This window comes from Paramisgurnus dabryanus, chromosome 20 (genome assembly GCF_030506205.2).
Source record: "Paramisgurnus dabryanus chromosome 20, PD_genome_1.1, whole genome shotgun sequence".
Classification (NCBI taxonomy): domain Eukaryota; kingdom Metazoa; phylum Chordata; class Actinopteri; order Cypriniformes; family Cobitidae; genus Paramisgurnus; species Paramisgurnus dabryanus.
In genome coordinates this window covers 26919325-26943928 of record NC_133356.1, presented here as the reverse complement: position 1 = coordinate 26943928, position 24604 = coordinate 26919325, and the positions used below count along the sequence as shown (strand labels likewise).

General features: G+C 37.7%; 1 protein-coding gene across 1 annotated transcript; it reads left to right on the top strand.

Annotated features, from left to right (window-relative positions):
* Positions 1-657: 657 nt before the first annotated feature.
* On the top strand, positions 658-17745 carry LOC135786512 (uncharacterized). Its single transcript, XM_065295973.2, has 12 exons — positions 658-3125; positions 3700-3844; positions 6630-6792; positions 7883-8075; positions 8191-8250; positions 8604-8720; positions 10603-10689; positions 10946-11458; positions 11764-11796; positions 11948-13964; positions 14081-14203; positions 16275-17745. The coding sequence occupies exons 1-12, from the start codon at positions 3042-3044 to the stop codon at positions 16493-16495; spliced, it is 3756 nt and encodes a 1251-aa protein (XP_065152045.1). The 5' UTR covers positions 658-3041; the 3' UTR covers positions 16496-17745.
* The last annotated feature ends 6859 nt before the right edge of the window (positions 17746-24604 follow it).

Genomic DNA, 24604 nt, shown 5'->3' with positions numbered 1-24604 from the left:
CACAGTAGCACATCAGAATTTACAACACATATACAATTCTCATTCAGAAATAAAGTCATATAAGCTGTTTGTTTAGAGAACTTTATCATTTAATTTAAAAGGTGTAGTCCACTGAAGTAAAGTTAAGAGTTTGTCAGTCAGTGATTTCAGGCCTCACATGTCTAAGCACCCTTCCCCCGACATCACAGTAGCACATCAGACTTTTACAACACATATTCAATTCTCATTCAGAAATAAAGTCATATAAGCTGTTTGTTCAGAGAACTTTATCATTTAATTTAAAAGGTGTAGTCCACTGAAGTAAAGTTAGCAGTTCAGTCAGTGATTTCAGGCCTCACATGTCTAAGCACCCTTCCCCCGACATCACAGTAGCACATCAGAATTTACAACACATATTCAATTCTCATTCAGAAATAAAGTCATATAAGCTGTTTGTTTAGAGAACTTTATCATTTAATTTAAAAGGTGTAGTCCACTGAAGTAAAGTTAGCAGTTCAGTCAGTGATTTCAGGCCTCACATGTCTAAGCACCCTTCCACCGACATCACAGTAGCACATCAGACTTTTACAACACATATACAATTCTCATTCAGAAATAAAGTCATATAAGCTGTTTGTTTAGAGAACTTTATCATTTAATTTAAAAGGTGCAGTCCACTGAAGTAAAGTTAGCAGGGTCAGCCAGTGATTATGTTTACATGGACAGTATAATCTAATTACTGACCTTATTCTAAATAATACAGTATTCAAATTAAGGTGTTTACATAAGTTGCTTTTAATGCCTTCATGTTCCCATTTTACATGTTATAGAATAAATCCATTAATTGCAGACATCATTAAATCCCCATGTTACTCCTGAACAACATAAAGTTCATCGTTGTTGTGATAGTATATTATTATTATTTTTTTAAATATTACGAAAGCTTAAAGTGCAGTTAATTATTTGTTATATGTGTTAGATGTAGGGTTGCTAACTTTGTCACCCTCACCAAATACAGGACAAAAGGTGGTCTGCTGCAGCAGTGCAGGCATGGTTTTGTGTGTATACAGTGTATTTTGTCCAAATGATAGCTAATCTCTTAATTAAAATTGTATAATAACTCTTATGCCTTGGCAACATACAATAGGTTTATTAACAGTTTGTTGGTACAGCAGGTACGTTTAACACAGTATTTAAATTGAACCATTACCTTATAAGACAAAACACTTGTGACTCCTGCACTAAGGGTAGTTAAACGTTATCCCCTTCATGTTCATCTTACATGTGACAAACTAAAACTAACATAGATTCAATGATTCTGTGAGCTGTAGTTTTGCAGAGTCAACTTCAAATACTTTAATTAAAACACACAGGATGTGAATTAGAAGTGTGAGAATGTCCAAGCAAAGTTGGAAATGTATGGTTGGGGCCTTTAAGATCGATTTATTATGCAGGTCTGGATCAGTGATCTCTTTGTAATTGAGACTGAGCATTTTAATTATGAAGATCTTTGCACAAATAATAAAAGGATAACATGAAATCATATTATATGACCCCCTTTAGCGTATACTGATTGTGTTTGAGATTATTCTCAAGTGTTCAGCACTGCTTGCTACTTGTTTGACTTCATGCGGTGCCGCATGAACAGACAGGTGAATGACCGCGAGAGCATTTCGATAGCAGTCCACTTTGTCTGAATTCTCAAATCACTCTTGTTGGATTTTGTTGTCATCTGCTTCTCAGTTGTTGTGGAGCCACATGAAGTCGAGCAAGCCTGTTGTATCAGTCACTGTTTAGATCAACGTAGCAGTCAAAAACAAGACATGGGAGGTCACATACAGGACAAAATCAATGAGACCCAAAATACGGACATCCCGACTAATACGGGACAGTTGGAAACCTAGCTAGAGGGCCTTTTCTGCTTGAAGCCATCTGTTTACAGCCAAACGGTTGACCACTGTGTGTGTATATGTGTCCTGTCACAAAACTCCCACATATTGTATTTGAAATGCGTGTAGGTCATGATGCACTTTGATAATGAAGCTAAAATATGAATATGAATTTGATTTGTGTTTACTTTGATTATGACTTTAGCCAAATAAGAGTAATTAAAAACCACTGTTTACATCATAGTTTCGCAGTATTGTTATTTGAATATTGTTGTGCATGTAAACATTGAAACCCACTTGTTTTAGCCACTGATGCTCCACATCACAGCAGCACATCAAACTGCTAACTTCACAACCAGAAGAAATGAACAGGAGATTTTGTGTCATTTGAGGTTATCAACATATAAACATGCTTTTCACACTGGAAAAGTTAACACCAGGTTATTCTAAACCCCGGGTTAACGGAATCCTGGGTTATCTGTTTCACGTGTCACACTGTTCGTGCTTAACCAGGGGTTAAGAGATAACCCTGGGTATTCATAATCTGAAGTTACACATTGTGTATTCCTAAACCCTAGGTCAGGTGTCTTAAACCCTGCTCATACACCTGTCTGTAATTATCAAGCAACCCTGAACACCTTGATTAGCTGTTTCAGCTGTGTTTAATTTGGGTCAAAAGTTATTATATTATATTTTTTACTTTATTTGTTTAAAAAAGCTTTGTTGCATGTTTAATTTTTATTAGGTAATAAAAAAGACAGTCCAATAAGATATTGTAGGTGGAGCAGTAAATGTTCTCAAGAAACAGAGCTTTCATTAAGCTGTTTTGTTGTATGTATTAAATGTTTTTAAAAGCACCTTCCATCAATTAATTTCCATGTGGATTTGTCTACATTTAGAGGAATCTCTCTGTAAATAGCAGTTGTTTTGGACAGTAGCACGAGGTGCTGTGCTGATCCCCTTGTCTGTGGCGTAACAGCAACAACACTAAGCTGTGTTCATACAGCGCTGCGCAGATCGAACAAGATATGACATCACAGTACCGCGAGATCAAACTTTCTCAATACGTGCTCTAATCGCTCACGCGATACTTCAACGTGACATGCTTTCGGCCTTCCTATCAACGACACTTTTACTACGCAAGTCAGCAGCAGTGGATTCGTTTCCCCGGAAATGCAGACACGTGATAATGACATCACCGCTGTTAGCCCCAATTTCCCGCGAAACAGACTACACGCGCCCATTAAAGGAGGAAAGGTGAGTTCAGTCCTATGTATAATAACATATTTGTGCAAAATATGAAAGATAAGCTGGAGTAACATACGATTTGTGAAATATTTTATCTTATTTGACGGTTTGTGGTCAAAAATATTATCTTCCCGAGTAGCCCATATCGATATTGGCATTGTTCAGTAAACAAACATTCGGTTACAGAGTAACATAACTTACTTTACTGATCTATTAATGTTGTCCATAAACGACTAAGTGCTTAGTAAAATTATGTGAAATAGCAGTAATAGATTGGGTAATTAGTAATTAATTCTTATTGTTTAATCTGAGTTTCAATCATGCGATTTTCTTATCATGCAAACAGTGGCACGAATAGCCACAGATATCTTTTAAAGATTTTAAATTGTGTATGTATAAGTTATCTAGAGTTGTGTATGTGTGTGTATATCTAAGCTATATGTATATTTACAAAAGTATACATGCATGCATATACATAAGTTAGATACATATGTTATACCATTTGTTTGCTATTTGGGTAAACAATTTTAGCAACCTTAATATTATGCTTGATTAATCGATTGATTCATTTGATTATTTTCAGTCATTGCATGTCACTGCAGTCGCTATGATGCTGGGTATACCAAGGCAGAAAAAACGAAAAAGACCTCAACAGGATGCTGAGCATCACATTACTTGTAAAACAGACAAGCCTGAGCTTTATGAGCAAGTTATCAGCAAATATAAAGGTAAGATAAATTCTGTAGTATAGATCGTTTTCTTTCATGTACGCAAATGTAAGTTGCAAAGCATAGTTTATTTGTATGTGCATACAAACTTTTGATGCATGCGCATTGCGACAAAATGCAACACATCGCCTGGGCTACCTACTTCAAAATCCGTCTGTGCATGCATGATGGAAATTGTGTCACGTGCACTCTACGTGGACTTTTGTGATAGATCCTGCTGACTTAAAGGGGCAATGAATCTGTCGATTTTATTGTTTTATACTGTTGTCTGATTCAAGTGGTTTTTCCATTCAAAAACATCAAAGGCAATAAATAATAGGTTATTTTGTAACATGGATTAGTTGCTCTCTGGATAATGGTTTGTTTGAAGGGGCGGCCCGCAGTGAAGACCTGGACGTAAACGCCCACTGCTATGATCCCTGTCATTACATGTGGGGAAATGTTTTAAAAACATTGATGTGTAAAAATAGCAGCCGAACACAAATGTTTGAGCTACAAAAGATTCTGGGTGCTAAAGATGATACCCATAAATGACAATACGTATAGTAAAGTATAAAAGAACTTTAAACTCAACGTGACTAAATTACCGTAAACAACACAAGTAAGCACGCATCAGAATCTAAACCGCGGCTGATAAATCCTTATGACTAACTTTGTATATTTCTATCGTTATATTACAGTCATATTGTTAAGTGTTGCACCTTTATTAATGGTTTAATGTTTTTAGTAAATTAAAACAGTCAAATATACGTGTTTAGACACTGATGTTACAACAGGACATATCAAGCGATCTTTTACTAAACAGTAGTGACGCGTAGTAACTTAAATAAAGTAAAATGTTTTACTCACTGTGTATACTGTTGTGTCATTCCTGCCAGATGCAATATTAGTGGTGCTTTTAATCACAGTTTCTCTGCAAATCCAGCACCGACTCATGGCTTCTTTACAAATGAATCCGTGGTACACAAAGTAAACAAACACTCCCCACCCGAGCTGGAACTTCTTCAAAAACAAACTTTAACCACGCATTCCTAATGTTATGTTCCAAGCCTCCGTTAAACAGCGTCTGTGTTCTTCCCATAGACGGTTCTTCCACAACCGAACACTCTGTTGGGCACTTATAACAGATCACCGCGTCAAAATAAAAGTCTCTTAGGAAACATGTTTTCAAAAGTCATTTTGGTTACATTTGGCAATCTTTAAAGACATGTTTACTAGGGGTGGCACGGTTCACAAAACCCTCGGTTCGGTTCGTATCACGGTTTATTGGCCACAGTTCACGGTTCTGTATGGTTCTTGTTGTTATTTTTACTTTTAATTTTTAACACTCCAGAAATGTATTATCTTATTAATGTAGTAATTATCCATAATTTAGGATACTTTATTAAAAAAGTTATATCATGTAATCATGCACAAACTGAATTTGACTTTAAGCACATTATTGAGACCCTCTCTGAGGAAAGCCAGGTGAGATTTTGATACAGCAAGAGGTAAGACATTGATGATTTCAACATGCTTTTCATTTATTTGGCAAAAAAAGGAGAATGTGTATATCCATCTTATGTGCCTTTTTATCACACAAAGATAACTTGCATTTATCAAACTGCCAACTTCAGTGTAGCTCTTAGATTTATTACTGAGAGGCTGCTTAAATACTGCAGAGAGTATATGTGCAGGAGAGAGAAACATAACGTTTACACCTGTAATATTTAAATCCGTCTCTCTTGTCCACTTTTGACCACTTCTGTCCTGATTACTTTGAGAGGCAATTTATGAAATAAGATCGCGCAACTTTCTCACGCTAGCAAAATGAAACTACGCGGAAATCAGCCGCTTTAGTTTTATCAATAAAAGGCTAAAAATAGCGCACGTTCACTGTGTTTTCGTGGCAGAAGTCAGAAAAGTCGTTCAGTACCTTAGCTTTGATAAATGGGCGGAGAGAAGGCAATCTTCTGTGGCTGTTCGAACACATTCAACCCATAGACTGCAGTTCTATCTATTGTTTTTTTCCACTGTCATCGTAGGGAACATGAAATAAAAAGTTTCCACACACCAAACTGGCGCGTCATCCAACTCCGGGCAGACTTCCTTTTCTCTCCAACTTGCCATTTCTACATGTAACATAACCTGCAGCACTCACTCTCCACACCAGTCAACTTTTCTTTCGCGAAAGGGAAACACGCCATCTGAGGCAAGGTCACATACAGGGCACGAGGCTATTGCGCATGCCATGAACCGTGCAACGCACACGCTCCGAACTGAACGGTTCGGATTTTTTTCAAGAACCGTGCCACCCCTTATGATTGTTGAGACACTGCATGGTTTGCTTTACCCCTGACCCACACATGTCACGCAAAGCTGTGGACGGGGCTACAAAAGTGGTCATTGTATATGGGTTTGGGGAGGTGTTTCAATTCTACTCTGACATCATATTTCAGCACATTCCTGAATAGACCATTTTCCTGGCTTGGTGCAAAAAAATGTTATATTTCAATAGCACAGACGGTTTCAGTTTTGAAACTTGCAGGATGTTCATTTAAGTATGATGACCTCTTATATAATAAATTATCAAGGTAAAATTTATTGTTTGATTCACCGCTCCTTTTAATCCAGCCGACAACAACAAAATGAAAGATCCAACTAGGGCTATGTCCAAAATTGTTGGATACCACAGATAAAACTTTAGATCTAGCTATTTTTATTATTGTTTTTGGATAAGAGCTCATGAAAATAATAATTCACTTTAAAGGAACAGCAGAACTTACTCGTATTTTTTTCTTTTTAGGACGTGGAGTTTTCACCACTGAAGCATTTTTTAGAGGTGATTTTGTCCTTGAATACAGAGGTGAACTTCTGACTTCAGAGGAGAGCCTTGATCGATCTAAACTCTACAATGACGTTGAGAACACATTCTTGTTTGATTTTCAGTGGCATGGCAAAAATTGGTGGTGAGTATAGAGTTATTGTCTTGAAGTAATAGGGCGGTTAAGGGTTAGTTCACCAAAACTCCTGGGTCCTGGTTATCCTCGTCTCTGCACATTTGGTATGACGCACTCAGTACCCAGCTGATGATTTTTATTGTGTGTAAAAAAGCAGACACAAAGGGGCAGTTTACCATACAGGGTTTAGATTAATCCAGGACTAGGGCTTAGTAATATTAGGACATTTTACAAAAAAAAAACATTGCTGTGCATCTTGTGATAAAAACAGTGGCACTGATATGTTAAAGAGCACCTATTGTTTTTAAATTTCCTTTGGTGTGTAAGTGTGTATTAGTTCATGTTAACAATATGCAAAAGTTACAAACCCCAAAGTAAACCATGACGCGAGTTATCGTCTCCAACGTAAATCTCTTTTCTTGGATTACAACAAACACACGGATTGTAGGCAAAAGGTTTACTTCCTGGGATTGGTGATGTAGAAATTATCATAATTCATCCTGCTTCGAACTCAGCCTGTAAGTTAACTCCTGTTAGTAACTGAATCTTTCAATCATGGTAAGAAGTCTCACGTTTCCAGCTGACAGAGCTAATCAGACCAATCACAACATACAGATTAGTTGATCAATTAGGCACACAGCTCTTCAAATCCGTGCGTTTCAGGAAGAGAGTGAAATCTGGAAATACAAAAATAAACCTTATGTTTAAAATAATGTGTTTTTTAACCATAAACCACATGAACACATTATATTATACCAAATACACAAAATAATATTGTTTTTAGCAATGAAAAAGGCGCTCTCTAAGATATCTCGGTGCAAGCTGTTTTCTGTTCAGACAATTCAAACTTGTATTTAAGTCTGGGAATAGACTTTAGCCCTGTTCAGGAATCTGCCCCAAAATGTGTAGAGCAGACCATATAACCAGACCCACTGATGTAAAATGCCTTAAAGCCCAAAAAACTCATTTTGATTTCATGTAGTTGTTAAGATATGTTTACAGAAGTTACTCTTACGAGGTACAGGCATAAAGGAAACAACTGCTGTACAAGATTACAAATCAGTCTCTTATGCTTGGTGGTATTTTTATGTATTTATAGCATGGATGCATCCAAGGAAGATGGGTCCTTGGGAAGACTTGTAAATGATGAGCACAGAAATCCTACATGCAAAATAAGAACTGTTGAAGTGAACAAAAAACCTCATCTGTGTCTTTTTGCTGTACGAGATATTCAACCAGGAGAAGAAATCACTTACAGTTATGGAGATTCAGATTGGCCTTGGCGAGCTAAGGTACTGTCAAGTATATCCTAAGAATCTTTAACAATATTTCATGATGACATTTTTCTCTTATGCTGATTTGATACCATATGATTGTGTTCTCATATTTCTCAAATCTTTCATTTAGGTATCATCAACAGAATCCAGTGATAAAAGTCCAGTCAGCAGTTTGGATTTGCAGAAATTGGTAAGTACACAAAACACCTATATTCGGGTTCTATACAGTCATGTGGGAAACTAGCAATTTGAGAGGTTTTTGACATATTGGACAAGCATTTAATCCTCTGTGAAACAATGCCACAACTTCTAAATCGTGCATTTTTTTAGTAAACTTATTCTTGTTTGTTTTTTTTAAACGGAGGAATACTGACAGATTTAAAAAGTAGGTTCAGCTAAAGTTACTTTAGGACAGATGAACGTGTACCTTATATTACTGCATCTCACTGTCTTTTATACATCACAGTATAAAACAAAACCATACAAAAGCTTAGCAAATACAGTACAAAATTTACCCCCTAACTCTTCTTTTCTGACTTTCAGTTCCATCAGGCTCCTCCTGTTTCCTCATCTGCCCTGTATAAGGTGTACATCAATGAACCACATAAGCAAGTTGAGCCACAACAGTCAGGCAAAGCAAGAACATCAGAGGATAAAATGGTAACCATTCTATACATGCAGAAAGTATCTTAGGCTGTTTACTTCATCAGATAACTAGTAACACTATATGGACAAAAGTATGGGACGGCAAATTCTAGTGAACATATTTAACTACTCATTTCTGTGAGCACAAATCTTAAAGGAACATGCCCACATTTTGGGAATTTAGCTTATTCACTGTATTCCCCAGAGTTAGATAAGTCCATACATACCTTTTTCATCCCCGCGCTTGCCCTAACTCTGTCTGACGCACCCCCGCTAGCTTAGCTTAGCACAAAGACTGGAAGTAAATGGCTCCGGCTAGCATACTGCTCCCAATAAGGTACAAAATAATGCGAACATTTTCCTATTTATATGTTGTGATTTGTATAGTCACACCGTGTACAAATAACTTGGTCATATGAGACACAGCCATCTTTTAATCATTTACATACTGGTAACTATATTCTCAGAAGACAAAGCACTGCTACTTGAGTGATTTGCTCACAGAAATCTAGTGGTGAGGAGCAGAGAGTTCCCTCAGAGTCACTCCGCCCATGTTCCTATTTAAACATATAAATAGGAAAATGTTGGCATTATTTTGTCACTTGTAGTATGCTAGCTGGAGCCATTTACTTCCAGTCTTTGTGCTAAACTAAGCTAGCGGGGGCTGCGTCCAACAAAGTTATGGCACGCACGAAGATGAAAAAGGTATTTATGCACTTATCTAACTCTGGGGGATACGGTGAATAAGCTAAATTCCCAAAATGTGGGCGTGTTCCTTTAATGCTACAGCATATAATGATATTTTCCAAAATTGTGTGCGTTTAATTTTATAGCAGCAGTTCGGGCAGAGCTCTTTTCTATTCAAACATGACAATGGTCCCACAATCGATTTTGTGTTTTAAAGACATTCAAGTCTTTAGTAAATCACAACAGTCGTTATTTAACAAAATGATGGTTTGAGCTGGCACAAGCTGTTAGTAAATCTGGCCCATAGACTCTTCTTACTTTATGTGCTATATCTTTTCTAACAGATTTATGGAAGACTCTTAAAGGAATAATCTACTCATTTTCAATATTAAACTGTTATTACCTTAACTAAGAATTGTTGATACATCCCTTTATCATCTGTGTGCGTGCACGTAAGCGCTGGAGCGCGCTGCGACACTTCGATAGCATTTAGCTTAGCCCCATTCATTCAATGGTACCAATCAGAGATAAAGTTAGAAGTGACCAAACACATCAACGTTTTTCCTATTTAAGACGAGTAGTTATAAGACCAAGTTTGGTGGTACAAAATAAAACGTAGCGCTTTTCTAAGCGGATTTAATAGAGTAACTATATTGTATGGCGGAAGAGCACTTTTGGGAGTACTTCAACTCGGCGCAGTAACACTCTCCCTCTCCCATTATGAGAGGGAGAAGGGGAGCGCATTTTTCAGGCGAGTCGAAGTACTCCCAAAAGTGCTCTTCCGCCATACAATATTCCTCTATTAAATCCGCTTAGAAAAGCGCTACGTTTTATTTTGTACCACCAAACTTGCTCTTATAACTACTATATATAACTTTATCTCTGAGTGGTACCATTTGAATGAATGGGGCTAAGCTAAATGCTATCGAAGTGTCGCAGCGCGCTCCAGCGCTTACGTGCACACACTCAAATGATAGAGGAATGTATCAACAATTCTTAGTAAAGGTAATAACATAGTTTAATATTGAAAATGAGTAGACTATTCCTTTAATCTAAACCAGAGCACTTGAAATTAAGCGATATTTTATATTTACCTTTTATTTTCTATATTTTTGATTGGTTTTGCCTAATGTCTTTGAGTGTCACAGCTTTTAACATTATGTACATTTTACTTTTATTTTAAGTTAAATACCTTTTCATATATCCTCAGAAACTCAAAGATTGCCATGAGCGCTTTAACAGAGCACAAATTAAAACGAAAAAGACTGCCATAGAGCAATCACAAGAATATTTCATGGTGAGTAATATTTGGATATGATCATCACATTACTTGATTAGCACCTCAGTCAATTAAGACTTTATTATTTAAAGTGTTAATAGTCGTTGAACAGTTTCCATGCTGCTTTTATTTTTAACTTTTTTTCAATTATACTTTTAAAGTTACAGACAGTATTATAGCATACACATTTAATGCACCGTCTTAGGCACCATGTGCTATGTCTACCTCTGTAAAAGCCTTATTGCCCTCATACCCTTCTCCTTCTCCTGTGCAGCCCTCATCACCTGTGAAGACCACATCCTCGTCCTCTTCTCCTGTGCAGCCCTCATCACCTGTGAAGACCACATCATCGTCCTCTTCTCCTGTGCAGCCCTCATCACCTGTGAAGACCACATCATCTTCCTCTGCCTTTGTGCAGCCCTCATCACCTGTGATGACCACATCATCGTCCTCTTCTCCTGTGCAGCCCTCATCACCTGTGAAGACCACATCATCGTCCTCTTCTCCTGTGCAGCCCTCATCACCTGTGAAGACCACATCATCGTCCTCTTCTCCTGTGCAGCCCTCATCACCTGTGAAGACCACATCATCTTCCTCTGCCTTTGTGCAGCCCTCATCACCTGTGATGACCACATCATCGTCCTCTTCTCCTGTGCAGCCCTCATCACCTGTGAAGACCACATCATCGTCCTCTTCTCCTGTGCAGCCCTCTACACCCTTGCCCTGTGCTGCTTCCACCCCTGTGATTTCCTCATCAAAGGTGTCTGAGACACTGTCTTTAATGGAGGTGGGTAATTGAGATTAGTAAAGACGGTTTAATGTGAATTCACAGAATATTATTATCATCTATGTCATGGTGTAAAAAGATTTTATGATACAGTTGTATTGTACAGCGTTTCTGTTTGTGATTATCAAACCGTGCCAAGTGTGCCATCTACTAAGGCCTTATTTGCTGAGCTACAGTTTGAAATATATCTAGTTGAAATAACTGTTTTTTTACTCTTAAGTGTTTTATTTTTTTAATTATTATTATTTACATTTAATTATTATATACAATTTTATGTACATTAGTTTTGTTTTTTCTTTTTCCAGATGCACTCATTAAGGCAATCAAGAAAAAGACAGGTTTGTAATTAACCATGCACTTTATATGCTTAAATGAGTTCCTCTTGTTGAAAATCAGTTGGATTCTGGCAGTTGTCTAGAAGTTTTTAAACATTTAGTTAAAGAAATAATTTTGCATGATTTAAGAAAGTGTAACATTTTTCTCATTTAGTATTCTGGGAGTGCCTACAGTGATTCAGATGTTACGGATTACAGTGATGTTGACTACATACCCCAGTTCAGCTCAGATGAATCAGATGGAAGTGCTTCTGGACAAAGCAAGGCTGAAAGGAGTTCAGATGGATCAAACAATAAGTCTGAATGTAGTGATCCTAGACCCAACAAACGTTTAAGACATACTAAATCACCCCTTTCAAAAAGGAAAGCTGAAGAGGCAGGTATTTCATCTGCCAATTGTATGACAGCAATGTCATCAAAAAGGATGAAATGCCAAACTGAAGAGACCGAAACCTCCTCTGACAAAAAGACTTTGGTTCAGTCAATGCCATCACCACAAAAAAAGAGCAGGTCATATAACAAAAAACAGTATTGCCTTTATTGCTCTAAGCCATATGCAAAAATGGCAAGACACCTTGAGTTTGTACATCGCAATGAAGTAGAGGTTGCAAAGGCTGTAGCTTTCCCAAAACGTTCCAAAGAACGAAGAGTCCAGTTAAACCTTCTTAGAAAAAGGGGCAACTTTGCCCACAACACAGATGTGGTGAGAAAAGGGGAAGGTGAGATGATTGCCTGCTACCGTCCAAAAAAGTGCAAAAACCCCAAAGAATTTATCCACTGTATTCACTGTCAAGGCCTTTACAACAAGCTCAGCCTATGGAAACACATTAAAAACTGTCCACTTAAACCGAAGGATGATGAAGCTCAGGGCAGAAAAAGAGTAAGATCTCTTTGTGCCTTAAAAACACCTGTTGGCTTAGAGGTGAGTAAAGGTTTCAAGAAAGTACTTTCCCTGATGAACTATGACGAAGTTTCACGGGTGATTCATAGTGACAGATGCATCATGCAACTGGGAGAGCACATGTTTAACAGGATGGGATCTGATGTGACCAAACATGACTACATCCGACAGAAAATGAGAGAAGTTGGCAGACTTCTTCTTGAAGCAAGAAGGATAACCCCACTGAAAACAATGGAGGACTTCATGATACCAGCAAACTTCAAACATGTCATATCAGCTGTGAAAGTTGTGTCTGGCTTTGACGAAGAGAAGAACTCTTACCGCATTCCCTCTTTAGCCCTCAAACTTGGACATTCTTTAAAAAAGATCTGTAGCATTGTTGAAAGTAATGCGATGATGTATGGAGACCATGAGCGTGCGGAGTGTGCTCGAGACTTCAGAAAAGTACACGAAGCAAGGTGGAATGAATACATTTCTGCTGGTGCTATAACTACATTGAAGGAAGCCAAGTGGAATGCACCACAGATCATTCCTTTCACTCAGGATGTCAAAGTCCTGCACGCACATCTAGAAAAGAAACGGGATAAATTCCTTAATAAACTTAAAAACTGCCCCTCTGCAGACAGCTATGCTGCTTTGGCCAAAGTCACACTCTCCCAAGTTATCATGTTCAATAGACGAAGAGAAGGTGAGGTGTCACGGATGCTTTTGTCAGCTTTTCAAAGCCGGGATTCTTCTGAGCTGCATGAAGACATAGCCATCTGTCTTTCTGAGTTCGAGAGGAAGCTGTGTAAACACTTTACCAGAGTAGAGATCCGTGGTAAGCGAGGGAGAAAGGTCCCTGTCCTCCTCAAACCTTCATTGGTTTCTGCCATGGAGCTGCTTGTTGAAACACGTGAGGCTTGTGGTGTCCCAAATGAGAATCCTTTTATGTTTGCCAGATCTGGTGCAATGTCTGCCTACAGAGGAGGAGAGTGCATAAGTAAAGCTGCTCGTGAATGTGGCATTAAGAATCCTGAAGCTCTTTCCTCAACCAGGCTCAGGAAACACATAGCTACCATGTCAAAGATTCTCAACCTTGATGAAAATGAAGCAGATCAACTGGCTGATTTTCTCGGTCACGATATAAGGATCCACAGACAGTATTACCGGTTACCAGAGGGGACATTGCAGCTGGCAAAAATGAGTAAGGTCTTAATGGCAATGGAGAAAGGAACACTGTCCAGCTTTAAAGGAAAGAGACTTGATGACATTGAAATCGACCCAAATGGTATGTATGAAATTAGATTTTTGTGCGAGTCTGTGCTTTATATATTTGCAAATCTGTATTTATCTTTCATCATCTTTTGCAAAAAATACATTGACAGATTCCTTTTATTGTTATAGAGCAACTTGAGGCTGAAGGTGATACAATGTCAAGTGATGAAGAGGATTGTAGTGACCTACCTCAGACAACATCACCAGTACCAGCAGAGACTGATCAACCATCTGCTTCACAGAAAGATCAAGGTAAAAAAAATCTTTAAACTACACAAACAGCAAGAAATGACAAACCCTGAATTACTAAATACAATACCTATAGGCAACAGTAGCAAGACAGGAGCTTTTCAAAATTTGAGTTTGTTGTACAGTCAGTTTGAAGAAATAGATAAACATATATTATGTGATTTGTCATTTATTCACTAATTCTGCCTACACTGTAAAAACCTGCAATGAAATTCACATACACAGTATGATTTTTATTTACATTGTTATATTTTAATGCATCAATGCAGAATATTTAATTATAAAAAGGATTTTACTATACAGCTGTAATATGGTAAATTGGGTATATACAAGTCTTAGAAACAGTAATATGTGCCCCGTCACGGAAACCAGTGACACAAGTCGGCAGAACAACTTTTGAGCTAATGATAGAAAAGCATTTTTATATTTTTTGCAGAATCTGTTGAGATCACCAGACTTGTGTCCCTACTTTCCGTGTTCGGTCACATATCTAAAAATTACAATGTTGGCGTTTTGGTGTAATATCAATTTCTTTTTAGTAGTGCTGCAACGACGCATCGACGTCATCGATTACATCGACTACGAAAATACGTCGACATGGGTAGAAAGCGTCGACGCGTCACGCTGTTTACATTCATCTCGCGTAATGGCTGCTTCTGCTCCTCGAAGTGTTTTCCATACATTGATTTGTTTGTGTGCGCCACAAAATCAACAATGGTCGCAACATTTACATTTTTATTTTCATTTAAAACGGCTTAATTTATTGTTGTGAGCGCTCAGTGGTGCCTCTCTTGTGCACGTGCGCTCTCTCTCTTTCTCTGCGTGAAGCCCCTAGACAGCGCCTCTCATACATGACACTGAGTGAAAGAATTAAAAGTTGGCTGTGTTTTCCGTGCGGATTCCTCTGTGTACTTGCATTTTCACGTAAACATCAGATGTTACTGACAGAGAAGACGACTGATTCGAGTTTATCATGAAAGGTTAGCAGTGTTTTCCCACACACACTGGTTCTCTATGTGCTTGTGTGCGAGCTCTCTCCTATGCCCGCGCATGTCTTCTGTAGTAACTCTGTGTAATGGCAATTTTTTTAATTTGCGCCAAATTGTCTGCGATGTCGCGTTTATAAATAAAAATTTTAGTAACTTAGTAGTTAAAGTAACAGCTGGTTGAATTAAACACAAGGTTATTGGGTCATGTTTTGTCACTATTTTAATAGTCTTTGGGGTGGTTTCCTGGACAGAGATTAGTTTAAGCCAGGACTAGACCTCAGTTTAATTAGGAAATATAATTAGTTTAAACAAACATGCCTTACTAAAAACATTACTTGTGTGCACTTTGAGGCCAAACTAAGGGCACTGATGTATTTAAAGATATGTCAGTGGAAGATGTTTTCAGTTTGGACAGCTCTTATATTTATTTTAGTCTAGGACTAGTCTAATCCCTGTCTGCGAAAACGCCTCAATATGTCTGACAACAGATAATATGTGAAAATAGAATTCAGTTGTGTTAAAATACAATAAAACAAACAATGACTGTCAGATCAGACAGAGAGAAGAAAACAGATTATCCAACAGATTAAATAGCAAATCAAAAAAAGAACACTTTATTAATAAAAAAAATAATCGTTAGAGTAGTCGACTAATCGGAAAAATAATCGCTAGATTAGTCGACAGAAGAAATAGTCGTTAGTTGCAGCTCTACTTTTTAGTGATCTGGCTCCCAACTGCATGAAATTTGCTTTTCAAGCTACTTTGTTTGAACTTGAAATGTCAAAGTTCAATATCTATGTAGATGTTCCTCTGTGTGGCCAGGTTATGTTTCCTCATGTCATATTCTCAAGGGGCTTCATTAATATGGGTATAATATTTAAATTACTATAGTTTTCATTCGCCACATTTATCAACACCCCTTCATTTGTGTGATGGAATTGGCCAGATGAAAGTTTAATGAATCACACATGAGTGGTGTTGTAAGATTATGTTTGCGCATGGATCTGCGCTTGTTTCTACATTTGATTGATAAATAAATCCCATTGAATTTAGTTGTAATAAGGATATGATTTTTCACTTTATAGGTTCATCAATACCTTCGAAAAGAAAATGGGAAGAAGTTGAGGTAAAAGCTGTTGAAAAACACATGATGAAGTTCATAAAGACATGCAAAGTTCCTGGTAAGCAAGACTGCGAGAGATGCATTCACGCAGAGCCAGAAGCCTTGAAGGAACGTACGTGGACTGGTGTGAAAAATTATGTGCGAAACAGGATCACCACTTTAAAAAAACAGGGTGGATTATAGGGGAGCAAATTAAAAACACTTTTTTTCTTTTTACTGTAATAAACAGAGCATGGTGAGGAAAAGTTGCCATGTTACAAAAACATAAAATAATGTATCCTTTTCTAGAATAACTTTTTAACATGTTTAGGGCTGCAAAATGATGAATTATGACTAATCGTTTGCAGAATAAAAGTTTTTTTTTACATCATATGTGTGTATACTGTGTATAATAATTATCTATATATAAATACACACACATGCATGTTTATATTTAATAAATATTTACATGTGTATATACATTTTTATGTTTATATGTAATTTATATTATATAAACACTTAAAATATAAATAGATTTTGTTTCTTCAAATTATACATTCATGTGTGTGTATGAGCTACATAATTATTATACACAGTAAACACATATATGATGTAAACAAAAGCTTTTCTTCTGCAAACGATTCATCATTTTGTATGTTTGTAATATATAATAGGTTCCTTTCAGACAAACTGTCTTTATACTTTACACATCATGCTCTGTTTTTTAAAAATGAGTGAAAATAGTAAGGAAGAGTAAAGGTGTATGAAGAGGGAGAATTTGTTTGAGTACAGGAGGAAACAGAATATTAATGAGGTAAGCAAGACAGGAGAAGAGAGAGGATTGAATGTAATGGTAAGACGATAATTTCTGTAAAAAGCTGAGGAAAGCAAAAAGAACAAGCTGCACTGACAAATGTCTCATTTTCATTCTTTGTTTACATGCATGTTTACATGTTGTTATATGTTTACATGTTGCTATTTTTTCTGTCAACATATTCTGTTCTATATGCACTTTTAAAATATGTCAGTATTGTTTATTTCCTTTAATTGTAATTACAATTGTTCAATGTAGACAGAAGTTAATTGAGTGAACTGAAAGTAAAGAGATAAAAGGAGGAGCAAAGGTTAAAGAGAAGAGGGAGGAGCAAAAGGAAAGTGAAGTGGGAGGAGCAAGGTAGAAGGCAAGAAAGTAAAGGTGAAGAAAAGAGTGAAAGAGTTCATATCAGTTTCATTGATTATACTGTCCTATATTTTATACTGACACTTTTATTGGCAAACTAAAATGCACTTAACTTTTAAGTAACTGTGTTTATGGTTAAGTGCTGTTACCGGTATTGCCTAAAACTTCTGACATTTATAGCATGCATTTGCATGTTAAATAAATGGTTTGGAAGTCATTTTTCCTTGTTTTCTTGTAGTCCTCAAAGTGACTTAAAATCTGAGTTTGTGTATGACTAGAGACCCAGAAGTGACCTAAAATCTGAGTTTGTGTATCAACCAAAGTCCCCAAAGTGACTTAAAACCTGAGTTTGTGTATCAACCAAAGTCCTCAAAGTGACTTAAAACCTGAGTTTGTGTATCAACCAAAGTCCTCAAAGTGACTTAAAACCTGAGTTTGTGTATCAACCAAAGTCCTCAAAGTGACTTAAAACCTGAGTTTGTGTATCAACCAAAGTCCCCAAAGTGACTTAAAATCTGAGTTTGTGTATCAACCGAAGTCCTCAAAGTGACTTAAAATCTGAGTTTGTGTATCAACCGAAGTCCTCAAAGTGACTTAAAATCTGAGTTTGTGTATCAACCGAAGTCCCCAAAGTGACTTAAAATCTGAGTTTGTGTATCAACCAAAGTCCCCAAAGTGACTTAAAATCTGAGTTTGTGTATCAACCACAGTCCCCAAAGTGAGTTAAAATCTGAGTTTGTGTATCAACCAAAGTCCCCAAAGTGACTTAAAATCTGAGTTTGTGTATCAACCAAAGTCCCCAAAGTGAGTTAAAATCTGAGTTTGTGTATCAACCAAAGTCCCCAAAGTGAGTTAAAATCTGAGTTTGTGTATCAACCAAAGTCCCCAAAGTGACTTAAAATCTGAGTTTGTGTATCAACCAAAGTCCCCAAAGTGAGTTAAAATCTGAGTTTGTGTATCAACCAAAGTCCCCAAAGTGAGTTAAAATCTGAGTTTGTGTATCAACCAAAGTCCCCAAAGTGAGTTAAAATCTGAGTTTGTGTATCAACCAAAGTCCCCAAAGTGAGTTAAAATCTGAGTTTGTGTATCAACCAAAGTCCCCAAAGTAACTTAAAATCTGAGTTTGTGTATCAACCAAAGTCCCCAAAGTGACTTAAAATCTGAGTTTGTGTATCAACCAAAGTCCCCAAAGTGACTTAAAATCTGAGTTTGTGTATCAACCAAAGTCCCCAAAGTGAGTTAAAATCCGAGTTTGTGTTTCAACCAAAGTGAATTTATATTATGTTGTTGTGTATGAATTGAGTTGTGTATGACCAGACTGCCCAAAGTGACTTAAAATATGAATTTGTGTATCACCAGAGTCTTGGATTTCAAGAAAGCAATCATTTTGGTCTATTGACATTAACTAGGCCAGTGGTTCTCAACGTTATTCCTGGAGGCCCACTGCTCTGCACATTTTCTAAGTCTCCCTTATTTAACACACCTGATTCAAATCATTAGCTCATTAGTAGAGATCACCATGAACTAAACTAAGTCTGTCAGATAAGAGAGACATACAAAATGTGCAGAGCAGTGGGTCTCCAAGAATGTAGTTGAGAACCACTGAACTAGGCAATTCCTGTCTTATGTATGTTGAAGTAGTATATATTCATAAAATCAGCTTACCAATCAATAATCACTAAATAATAGAAGAACTTAACTGTAACCGCTGTATATCTGCACTAGGCTGTTTTCAAGTCAGTATTTGAACTTTGAATTGTAATGTTGCTTATTAGAGTGAGTCATATACATCATAATCTTAGAGTCCTCAAAGGTTAACATAATCAGAGTTTGTGTATCACCATTGTCCTCAAAAGTCGACTAGATCAGAGTTTGTGTTTGTCCTCAAATTGGACATAAAAAATACTGTCCCCAAAGTGAAGGCAAAATGTCAGGTCTGGAAAGACAGCTTTTATTGAAAATATCAACTGATATCTGTAATGAGGGCATTTCCAGTAGTGCAGGGATATCTTTATTTTGTCTCTAGACCCTTCAGAAAGGGGTGTACCCAAAGGTAGGGTGTTCAGTCATACGTCCCCACTTGGTAGATAAGTAGGTATGTGTGTGTGTGTGTGTGTGTGTGTGTGTGTGTGTGTGTGTGTGTGTGTGTGTGTGTGTGTGTGTGTGGTACAGAAAGAAGTATGCTGCTCTGACCTGTCTTTGTGGATTCTTAAGAAATTGAGCATTTTTACATGTCTGTTTTAAGCCAGCTATGTTATGAGTCAGATAAAGTAGCACACTGATTTCATTGTAATTAGCAAATGTAAAAAATGTATTGCTGAAACATGCAACAAAGACTGTAAACTATGCAGTACTGAATTGCAGAGTTACATCATTAAAAATGTTTCACCATTTCCGAGTTAGGATTTTTTAGGAGGGCACATGGCCTCGCCCCTAACACAATCGCAAGCATCCATTTAGGTTGCAGTGGTATTTGATAGTTGAGATAGATAGCAGCTTTCCCGTAAGTGGGCTAGGTTTCAGCATTGACAGTGGACACGCCCCCACCGCTTAAGAGCAGAGAATGCTGCCTATTTTTTCAAGATTTTGATCACTTATTTTAGGGCTGACAAAAGATTAATCTCATACAAAATTAAAGTTTGTTTTTGCATAATATATGTGTGTGCACTGTGTGTAATTATTTTGTATATATAACACAAATGCAAGCACATATTTCAGTGGCTCCAGAAAAACGCGACTATGCGATCGAATGATTCAACGAATAATCAGCCAAAGTCCACATATTATTGTGGGGGATGCATTTTTTCATATACGCCGCACTTTCCCAGCATTAATTGCAGATATCCGTGCGCAAAATATGCAGGCTTGCATGATTTCAAAATCCCCCACATTTTCATAGCAAAAATCATATATCTTTGCAGAAAGTAAAAAATGTGCAGCCATGTCCCTGTTGCCATGGGAACGTTATGAAGTGACGTGATTACGTGACGTGAACATCATTGAAAAGCTGCAAAAGCTGCAAACAGTTTTTGCAAGTTCCCCAAAGTTTATCGCATAAAATTGCATAAATATCCTGGATATTCCATCGCATTTTTAAGAAAAGGATTTTTGCCCGCAACAATCAGAAAAAAAACCCTCAAATTCTCTGAAATGTGTGAACCTGTGACAACTTAAAATGGCAAACACATCAAACTGTGCATAATCTGAAGAAACAATAAAAAACTTTAGAGCCCTAAGTTTATTTAAATGGCTATCATGCACCAAAAAAACTTAACAATTGTTTATTTAATTGTGGCTTTATCATATTCATAGTGTTCTGTAATAAAATTTTCTTCAATAAAGAAGATTATCACAATGTCTTATTTGTTTTATTACAAAGCCATCATATCACTTAAGAAGTCTGAATATAATACAGAAATATTACAGGCTAGTCTTACGCCGCATTCACACGGGGCGTAAGCGTTGACGCTTCCCATTCACTTTTAATGGGTGACGTCAAGCCTTCCGTTAAGCGTTAACGCTGACGGACCGTGTGAATGCGGCGTCAATGTTCTTTTAACTCTTTCCTCACCATTGACAAGTTAACTCAAAGAGTTTTTCGGGCAATCCGTATTTCCGCTTTTATCCAGGTGGTGCTCTTACCCAACTTATAAAACCCAAAAGTATTCCCTTCGGGCAAACAGTTCAAACTCTGTGTATGTTTTTAACATCGCTCTATCAAAAGCCCTTCACAAAAATGCAATTATCTCAGCTTTTTGCTCAAAATTTGGTCTTTTTGAAGAAACCTACCCATATTTGAGAGGTAAAAAGAAAACAAACGAAGGTAGGATGAAACTTTTTTTTTTAAAGCAGATGGGCTGTTCTTTCATTTGATATATTTTATGTTTATATCTTTAACGAAAAACATTTTCTGGAAGGCATTAAACTTTTGTGAAAATCATAAAAAGGCCTGCGCTGACTGGCAACTTTTTATAAACGTTGGTGGGGAAAGAGTTAAAGTTCTTTTAAGGTCGTTTGTCTTCTTTGGAGCTTAACACCAATGCTCACTCATAAAAAATCTATGTGACAATGTGTTCAACAGACAAAACAACAATCAACCAGTTTGTAACAGCATGATGACGACTAAATAATTGGATTTTAACTACTTTTTTTAATAAATTGTTTGTTTTCCTTTTCAGTGAAAGCCAAACTACTCTTTCCATTCTCTTATAAATGTTGTAGCACTGGCTGATCAATGATGGCATTTAGAAATGGACATTTTCAATTACTGCTACTCGCCCAATGATCTGAAAAAAGCTATAAACACAGACTATAAGTCTTTCTAAATGATTGATCGCTTCATCGCTTTCAATTTGCACACTTCAAGGCTTGTTGCCTTACCGTATTTAGAAAAGTCAGTGGCCTGGCGGGAGATCCTGTGTATGTCTGTCATTTCTCATTTACATGGTTCATTATGGCATGATGCTTGGGAATAGGCAAAAAATCTGATTAATGAAAGGACGTCATATCTAAAGTGTCAGTAGTGACTGACAGATAGAATGAGATAAATGAGAGTAATTAAAGTGATAGCTCATCCAAAAAAAGAAAACTTTATCATTACTTACTCACTTTCATGTCGTTTGATCCCACAATGTCTTTCTTTGTTCTTTAGAACCCAAATGCAGAAGTGTTGTATTGCGTTTAGTTACTATGGGAGTTGATGATGCATTCAAGCTTCAAATTGACTGAAAATTGTTGCATACAAAAAGGTTTCGGAACAACAAACTAAAATATCCATTATTTTACCAGTCTTTCAGTGCACATTATTTGTGTCGGAACTGTTGTTTTGGCCGTTTTAGGATGTTTACTTTTAATTAATGTGATACAGTAGCAATATCCAAAACAAGGAAGTAGAGGAGTAAATGTCTTCAGGACACTTAAAATACATAACACACATTGGGTGGAGTTGTTTATTTAACACCTTTGGCTCATTTTGAAGTTTAAATGGTTTTCTGATTAACATCTTGGTCACCATCCACTTTCATAGTAATTTTTATCTGCATTTGGTTTCCGATGAAGAAGTAAAGACATTGGGGGTTCAAACGTCATAAAATTTTTGGTAAACTATCCATTTAAGAGTCGCAGTCAATGGTTCTTAACTACTGTCTCCCATCAGCCTTGCAACTCAATGTCAAAACATGAGCGCTATATACATAGATGTTATCACACAATACCATGGCTGTTAATTGATTTGGCTTCGTTATTGTATCCGGCCATTGGTTTTCATGTGAGAAAAGTTAATAACACAGTGAACTTGTTTTACACTTCTGCATGCATGAGGGTAATGTGCTATGTTACCCTTTGACTTTAATTAATAATGGAAATAATTCACAAAAAAAAAGTGAAGACAAGGCCAGTAAACACTGACAAAAATACTGTGCATATGATCACATTTTTCCACACGTTGTCTTGGGAAAACAAGGATATGTAAAAGCATTCCTTACTGCTATTTACTGCTCCAGTAAGATCCAAAAAAGCATTCCGCTAGCCGTCAACAGTTGTTAAAGCTGTAGTGTGCTATAAGCATCAACATCGCAAAAAATTATGTTTTCAAGTTTCCCAAAAAATTCACATCTGCCACTGGATTGACTAAAAGGTTAATGTTTTGAAACATTATACAGCCATAGTGTTTACAGTACACGTCTTGGGTAAATCAGCTTATGAATGGTTTATTTAAAGTTGTCTTTGCATTTTACATCGTGAAAATATATCAACATGATTAAAAAAATGCATACTTCACCCTAAATAAATCCAAGTAAATTTGTATGTGGTTAATATTGGTCTTGATTTAGCAATCATTCTCTTGTTATAATGTTCATGCTTTCACAAAAAAAAACATGTGCTTGCATGTGTACTATTCAATAACGGTGCCGATCAACAAGATTATGGTGTCTTGAAATTCGTGAGAACACGAGGTTTCTTTTTAAAAACAGGAACAGAGAAAAATGTGTGAGAGAAATAAAAAAAGTATGTGTGATAGAGCAAGAGAGACAGAATGATATGGATGAATAATTTACCCTTATGCAATACATTGAATTTTCTCTATTCATTTGTTAATTGGTGTAACCTTACAGAAGTTAGGGTATATTGTTATTTTTCTAAGTAATTATACTTCCCTTTCAATACGGTTCACTTCGCATTGCGTCAGTTTGCTGACGCTATGGGGGAAACTCCTGTTTACTCCGTGATTGAAGCCTATTGGTTAACGTCTGTAGAAAATACAGACCAATGACGTTTGAGCCCGCGCGGGGGCGTGGCACACGTCCCTATATAAGCCGGTGAAATACGTCAAGAGCTCATTACTTTTCTCCTTCAGCGCGAACCTTCTCGCTGCTCCGAAGAAGAAGCCCTTACTCGCCGTCGATCCAAGCACTGCAGCGGACTACAACACACCAGCGTGTTCCCCTGCCGCTTTCCGGTGAGCCTAAAAAGAGTATCTAAAAGAGCAGAAGCGCGTTGAGATAATGTCGCTTCGGCATTGCGGCTCCTGCCGAGCCCCTTTGCCTGTGGAGGATTTCCACAAGGAGTGCGTCATCTGTCTGGGTCCTGCCCACGCCGAGGCCGTACTCGCCGAGGCGGGCTGCGCCCACTGCGAGCTCCTTCCTATCGCGGTGCTGCGCTCCCGCCTCGAGATCTTTAAACGGAAGGCTTCCCGTGCTCTCCCGCCTAAACAGCAGCGGAGCCGTGAAGCTGGAAGACGCCCTGAGACCGAGTCCACGCCGGCTCATCCCCCGCGTGCTCTGTCTCCCCGCCGTCACCCTGTCACCTTCGCCCATGAAGACCTGCGCCCCCTGCCGAGTGCTAGCGGCATGGTTTCCTTTGGGTCCGGTGACAACTTGGAAGTGATGTCATCCTCTGAGGAGTTGGAGGATTGGGCGGCTTCGGATGACGACGCCCACGCAGCCGCTGATGAACCTACCGAGTCGCGTCCTCACGACTCTGAGCTCATCCGCATCTTGACGCAAGCTACGGCGGAGCTCAACATCAAGTGGTCGCCGCCGTCAGAGCCTCAACTCAGCCGGTTGGACGAGTGGTTTCTGCAGCCCGGGCGCCGTCAATCGTCCCGCCAACGGCCGGCGCCGTTTTTCCCTGAG

Coding starts and splice junctions, on each gene's coding strand:
- LOC135786512 (XM_065295973.2), top strand. CDS start 3,042: ATGCAGACACGTGATAATGACATCACCGCTGTTAGCCCCAATTTCCCG. Junction 3,126..3,699: donor CGCCCATTAAAGGAGGAAAG/GTGAGTTCAGTC, acceptor GATTATTTTCAG/TCATTGCATGTCACTGCAGT. Junction 8,721..10,602: donor GAACATCAGAGGATAAAATG/GTAACCATTCTA, acceptor ATATATCCTCAG/AAACTCAAAGATTGCCATGA.